This window comes from Diachasma alloeum, unplaced genomic scaffold (assembly GCF_001412515.2).
Source record: "Diachasma alloeum isolate Michigan unplaced genomic scaffold, Dall2.0 Dall_scaffold_00313, whole genome shotgun sequence".
NCBI lineage: Eukaryota > Metazoa > Arthropoda > Insecta > Hymenoptera > Braconidae > Diachasma > Diachasma alloeum.
Genome location: NW_021680452.1, coordinates 590,291 through 597,658, shown reverse-complemented (window position 1 = coordinate 597,658; position 7,368 = coordinate 590,291). Strand labels below are relative to the sequence as shown.

The following is a 7,368-nucleotide window of genomic DNA, read 5'->3' as shown; positions in this document are numbered from 1 at the left end:
AGGAAAAAAAGGGGTAATTGCATTCCGTTCCTTTCAATATGGGTTTGTGTTCTATCGATAATTCATTAGTGATACGCTGTTAGGGGGAGATTTCGAATCAACCCTGGACAATCTTAATACCGTTCATAAAAATTTCCTAATTTGGCGTAATTTTTATTGAACGGTTAAGCTGACATTTACAGTTCCACTAAAAAAAAGCTTTATTTTAAAACTTATGATCTCAAATTGATATTTTTGAAAGTCTCGAATTGGGTTTTCAAATGGTTGAAATTTACACTTTTAAAAATCTCAAGTTGAGACTTTTAACAGGTTCAAATTGAGACTCTGCGGTCTCGAATCAAGACTTTTGAAAGTCTCAACTTGAGACTTTCAGAACTTCCTTTAAAGAAAAATTTCAAGTTGACTTCTGAAAGTGTTAATTTGAGGCATTCAAAAGTCCTAACTTGAGTCTATTAAAGTGTCAAATTGAGACTTTCAGGAGTTTCCAAATTGAGATCTCAAAGCCTCTAATTGAGACTTTTAAAACTCGCAACTTGAAATGTCAGGTTTCAAGTGAATATTTTTCGAAGATCTTATTTCAAGGCCTTTGAAATCTTAAAATAAAGTATTATTTTTTTGGGTGTTGATTCCCTTTTTCTGTTAATTTCCTTTTTAAATTATAGAAAAATCAACCACACATGTAATTTTTTGAGGTGCAATTTCCTAAAAATTCAACGAGAATAATATGCTTGAATCAAGTATATTGTATTCTTGAATCAGGTTTATGAATACACGGAGAGAAATGTTCAGTAGAAATTACGGAATTCACGGCTCGCTCACCGATTACAGAATCGACTCAGAAAATTTAAGTGATGGTATCGTAATTTTTACATGAAACTCCTGTGAAAAATTACGGAACGCTCTGGAAAAATTTCGTGATTTTAGGTAAAAATTCCGTGACAGTTCCGTAAAAGTTTCTACAACCACATTTCGCTCCGGAATTACGGAAAAGATACGTAATTTTTATTGAATATTTCTCTCCATGTAGAAATTTTTTTATTCATAGCATCCAAACATGTTGGTTTATTCTGCTTAAAAAAAATTTACATCGTATTCAGGTCAATACAGTATTATATAGGGCATTCTTCATTTTTAGGTAATTTACTTGAGTCTTGAATACTTAGTCCGGAGGAGTCTAAGAAGGCGTCCATAAGTTGTAATGTTTTTCTATTGAGTATTTTCAACAAAAAAATCTCACCGGGTGAGAGGAAACCCTCTCTTTGTAAATCAGACAGGATTTTCGGACGGTGTTTCACATGTCTGGGGCATTAGCAGAGTACATGATTTAGATGCTCTTCAGGATGAATGTAATTGATTCTGGTATAAAATATATTCAATTCAAGTATATTTTTTTCCGTGCTCTTAATTTTACATATTTTCTATCGCTTTCATCCACAATCAAGAAGCATGAACTCATACAAATGCAAATAATTCATCCCCCAGTCTTAGCATCATCCACTCTCCATCCCTAAAAATGAATAACTAGAAACAAAAGTCGAAGTCTCACCGACAATTTCCCACTACCATCGACTGAACTCAACTCATTTTCTTATTCTTAAAATGACAAACCACTCCTCGACTCAACTCCACTCGTGAATCAACTCGACTCATCATCGTTTGTCGTGCTTTCGTACGCTTCTCTCGTTTCGTCGTTCGATCATGCGTGCAGAACAAAAAGACCCGAAAATAAAGCATTAAATAGAAGAAGGGGGAATGAGAAGAAAAAAATATAAAAAATCGAGAGACGGCGAAACGTCAGTCGCCGGGAACTCGTTAAAGCGTTTGCACTCTTTGCATGCTTTTTTGGTAGTTCTCCCCCTCCCCCCACTCGCATTAATGTAAACATATTCCGCGAAGAGATTTCTCTCTTTGTTTCTGCTCCTCTTCTCGTTTGTTAATCATAAAATATTCGTTTTATTTCTCTTATTAAAAATAATTTTTAATTCCCTTTCTCATCTAAATTCAGAAGCGAAGCGGTAAAACTATTCAAATTAATTTTGACTATTGATCAGATTTCAATTAATATCTCGGAATCTAAGGCAGATGGCAAAATTTTCGTGATAACCTTTTTTCTAGAACAAATTGGGAGCTACAAAAAAGGTTTTCATGAAAATTTCGCTAGGGAAGACCTGGGCAAAATGAAACCCCTGTAAAATTTAAGATTTTACACAAATGATTGATTTTTCTGTTGTTATTAATGAATTACCCCATTGTTACTAGATTTAAAGTATAAATATAACTCAGATTTCAAAGATTAGAATTTGAAAAAATTCTAAACGGATGTTAATAAGAATGGAAGCATTCTGGTTAAGTTAGCGCTCAATTCTTACTCTAGTATTATTAATAATAATTAATTAATAAATACCAAAATAACCATGACCACGACGAAGTTTGATCCTCGTGCGGTAAAACCGGAGAGACTTAATTATTTCACTCGATTTATGATCCATTGGCCTTTGTCCTTAAAATTTCATAGACAGCCGACTAGTAATTTTCAGAAGATAAATATTGAATGCAATTTAGGGGCAACGAAATCATAAAATTTCAGATTTCACAGAGAATTTCAAATTTTTAAGCAGCATTAAGACAAGAATTTCTCAACTTATTATAATTTTCTACGAAAAAATGAATATTTCGTGTTATTCATTTTTATAATATTTACTGAAAATTTCCAAATTTCGATTAAGTTTAAGGGAATAATTAAACTTACATTTGCAGTTCTCATTGATTTTTCCATGAGATTCTGATTTTTCAATGACGAAATTCCTTGAAATTTTAGTGGACCTAAAATGTGATAAAAATTCCCTGAAAATGTATCAGAAATTTACAGCCAAAACATTTTCGAGTGTACAAAAAAAATCGAGTTAGGATGAACTTACAAAAATTTAGAACTGTAAAAACTAGAATATTGCTGATAACGACGATCACAGATTGTCTTCGATACAAGTTTTTTTTTAAATCGAAAACTAATTTTCCTGCTTATGCGTTCTGTTAAACGACGTTACAAAACATTGTCTCATTGAAAAACAAAAAAAAGAGGGGTTTCATTTTGCCTAGTGATGCCGTGAGAGACTTTACTTTGGAGAGTTGGTCTCGGTCTCCATGAACATGGAAATCTTTGGTCTCGTCTCAGTCTCGAAATACGCATTATCAACTAATCTCGGCACAACTCCGATTTAATTTGTCTCATCTCGGTCTCAAGTTTTTCGTATTTTTAATGTAAAAGCTCGGTTTTTGTCTCGCTTTGTCTCGTTTCGATTTTCTATATATAAAAAACGCGAAAAATTGGAAACCGAGGTGAGATAAATTGACTCGGAGTCATCACGACAGAAGTTGATATTGCGTATTTCGAGACTGAGATGCGACCAAAAATTTCCGCCTTCACTGAGACCGAGGCAATTCCTCCGAAGTATTGTCTCGTGATGTCTCGTAAAGTCTTTCGCGGCGTCACTAATTGTACCACGGGGTATCATTTTGGCCCGCTGTCCATTTTGCCCCGGTCTTCCCTATCTCCCTTAGAGTGGGAGATATTTCTCGAAAACTCAACTAAGAGTAAAACCCACTTAAATCATTTTACCGTTTCGCTTCTGAATTGATTCATCACATTTGTTACATTTATTCATAGAGTTTGATTGCGTCGGATTTTATCGTGATTATTTTCTGTGCAGGGGGATAAATCTATCGATAGTGCCAATTGCAGTAGAAAGAGGAGTGTACACTCGACTCGGGAGTCACACAGGAGCACCGTGGTGGGTCTTGTAATATTACGTAGTGGCATTGGGACCTATGATGTATGTGAGTGTATGTGGAGTTTGTGTCCGAGGCCACAGAGGGGGACCTGCCCCCGCGGCAAGTAGCTGACAGCCCATATGAGCGAAAACTAATCTATACCACACCTCGGTTTCGATCCCAAACGAGGGAATAAAAATTCAAAATGGGTTGTTGAGGAACCGCGGGGCTAGGGTTCAGGATGAAACACTTTGCGTTTAGAATATAAACAAAGCATAAATAAGGGAGTCATTTTTTTGCTGTGTCGGGGGACGTGATGAGTCTACATATTTAAATTGTCTGACTGAGTTTTGAAAAAAAATGGAATTATTGATTTTTTCGCATCCAATGAGTGATGCTTGCTGAGTTATAAATTGATCATGGAAATATTTTATTCACTTTCAGTTCTTGTTTCCTTTTTTTCAAATATCCTGTTATGAAGAAATTTAAATTTAGGGGGCAGTGTAGTAATCATGTTCAGAACAGCGACGTTGGATTTGACTCAGGAAGAAAAATGCACAAAATTTTCAATTTTTTCAGGAAAGGGTAGGGCAAAACGGACTACTGACAGAAAATTTGTAATTTTTATTTTTTTTTCTTTCCTTGAAATTAGGAAGACTGAATATGTTGAATTAAAAGTGAGTTGCAGGATCATAACCGTCACAGGGGTTTTATAAACAAGATGTGTCGTTGAGTCGCAATTTGATCAGATTTGCTAATTACCTCAAACCACACATAATTTTGAATTTTTGTTTTTGTTTCCATTCGGAAGTAAAAATTATCAAAAAAATAAAAAAATAATCAATTTTCTGTCACTGGTCCATTTTGCCCTACCCTCCCCTATTAGTTGAACTACTTTTTGAGCAGTGGAAAGATGATAATTCTCGAATTTACTTGAATCTTCAACGGAAATAAGAAAATTTAACACTGTTGGTCGCGCCGAAGCGTCGCGCTGCACCAGCATAAATCCACGTAATGATAAGTTTGAAAGATCTAGGAAAAATCTGAAAAAAATCAAGACTGATCTAGATCGTATACTTGAAGACGTCCCGTGAGATGTTTTATGTTCAATGCTAGCATTAATTATATGAACCAATGCTACCATTTATTATATACTCAAGCTCAAATTTGCCATATTTTTCTGAAAATTCGCCTTATACACGGTACACAGCTCGGAGTTTCGGAATACAAATTTGAAAATCTAACTACTTATGATATTTTTGCGGATATTTTAATTGCTAGGGTTTCTAGACAGGGTAATTTAAATGAAGATATTTAATTGACATATTTTTTCAGCCTTTATGAAAAAATTGAAATCTCGTCGACAGTTCAATATTAATTTTCAGGAGAGATTAAATTCGGACGACGTTAAATTCCATTCATGATGAAAAATGATAAATTTTTCATTGTACTAATAATTGAATAGAATTACATATTTTTGAGCAGCAGGAAGACGATAATTCCCAAAATTACTGCTATCTTCGATGAAAACGAGAGAATCGAAGTATATTTTTTCCTGAATTTCCCCGATTTCTATTAATTTCTCTGGAATAATTGAACTGAATTTTACAGTTTCCATTGATTTCTTTATTAAATTGTGAATTTTTAATTACAAAATTCCCTACAATTTTAACAGAACCGTCAATTGATAATATTTTGAAGAAACGTATGGGAAATTTCAACCAAAAATTATCAACAGCGTGTATCAATTTTTTTTTTGCAAAATATAATAATTATTGAAAATCGTTATTCAACAGTCAATTAATTTTTTTTTCTTACGAAAAAAGGTCAGACACAACATCTCACTGTGGCTGGCTACAGAAGGAGACATGTCCTGGTGGAGGAGGTGCCGGGACTCTACATTCGGCGCCTTACACTCGAGGATCCCCGTATCGCTCGCGACCGTGTAGACCGCCCCGACTCAAGGTCACCATCACCAATACGTCATATCTGTCATCCACGGAGTGCCGAGGCTCGCCCTGGGCGAGGATCATCTAGGTAAATCCCTCACGTACAAATTAAATACTGAATTTCTACAAATTTTGTTTCATTCTTTTGAGAAGTTTCGAGAAGTGAGAACTAGAATTCCTACTAGTATGCAATTATTCAACCAACCCGCCCACGGACTCAATCATAAATTACAACACCGCGGTTTTGGTCAAAAGAAACTTATTGCCAAATCTGACGTCTTTCCATGACAGGCAAAGTATTTAGTTGGGAAGATATATTTAATGATAAATACTAATTAAGGAGAATGTCAATAATTTGAAATTATGGGCTTTAAAATGCATTTCTTTTGCTCCTAGTCTGGTTTTATAGCGTATAAGTTCTTTTACAAATATTTCAAGTGCCATCTACAGTTTCGTAGTGACCACTATAGATTAGCAGATTTGGAGTGATCATTAAAAAATATTATATTATTGGATAAAATATTCTTTTTATCGCTTGTGCGTAAAGTGAAATTTTCAGCAAGCTTCGCGTGCGCAAAATCCCACTTTTCACATATCGTGATGAAAGATAGGGTTCGATACTCGTGAGAAAAAAGTTGTTTGACCCTTGGAAAGGTAACACTCGCCTTCGACGAGCATTACGCACCTGTCACGGGTCAAAAAACACTTTTACGCACTCGTATTGAAATACACTATTTTGGGATACCTATCTGGAAAGTGCATGTTTAGAAACGATTTAGTGTTCGTAGAGTTTTGCGCACGGCATGCGTTAGTATTTTATCACAATTTGTAAAACATGGGATTTTACGCACGTTCCCCGTGCGTAAAATTTCACTTTATGTAAAAATGATGAAAAATACTATTGTGATACCTGCACGGAGAGAAATTTTTGATAAAAATTACCCTACCGTTCTATAAAAGTGTATCATGAGGCATCGTTTCCTCATTTCTATCCCTAAATTTAGTAAAAATTAATATATGATGATCAAATTTTATTCTACGTTAGAGAAATTTTATCCTGACGCATAATAAATTTTACTCTTCCAGTCCTGTAATTTTTATGCGGATAACAACGGAAATTCTAGAACGGTTGGTAAATTTTACCCTACCGGTACAGTAATTTTTACTCTACCGGCACAGTAATTTTTATTTTTATCAGGATAAAATTTCTCTAACGCAGAACAAAATTAGATCATCACATATTAATTTTTATTAAATTTCGGGATAGAAATGGGGAAACGACGACTCATGATACACTTTTACAGAACGGTAGGATAATTTTTATCAAAAATTTCTCTCCGTGTGCGTGAAAAATGGACTTTTCGAAACGGTTTCGTGTGCGTAAAAGTAGTATAGCAATAACGGTTCTGGCTCACTTTGGCTTTGAGAAATGAGAAGGTTCTAGAAGGTTTGACGAGGAGGGGCTGAGCGAGTCGGTGGGGGAAGGGGGTGGTAGAATGTTCTGGAAGCATTGGTGAGGGGAGGTGAGGAAGGGGTGGGGCAAAACGGGTCGGAGGGGGGAGGGGTAGTGGTAGAATGTTCTGAAAGTTTTGGTGAGGGGAGGTGAGGAAGGAGTGGGGCAGAACGGGTCGACGGGTGGTGAGGGGGGGGG

At 35.4% G+C, this 7,368-nt stretch overlaps 1 protein-coding gene across 1 annotated transcript in view; it reads left to right on the top strand.

Annotated features, from left to right (window-relative positions):
- Positions 1–3,828: 3,828 nt before the first annotated feature.
- The window catches only part of LOC107039916, a 14,407-nt gene continuing 10,867 nt past the window's right edge, over positions 3,829–7,368 (top strand). Inside the window, exons 1-2 of the mRNA XM_015259773.1 lie at positions 3,829–3,892; positions 5,595–5,805. Of these exons, the coding sequence (XP_015115259.1) occupies positions 3,829–3,892; positions 5,595–5,805 (275 nt within the window). The remainder of the gene's footprint in view (positions 3,893–5,594; positions 5,806–7,368) is intronic.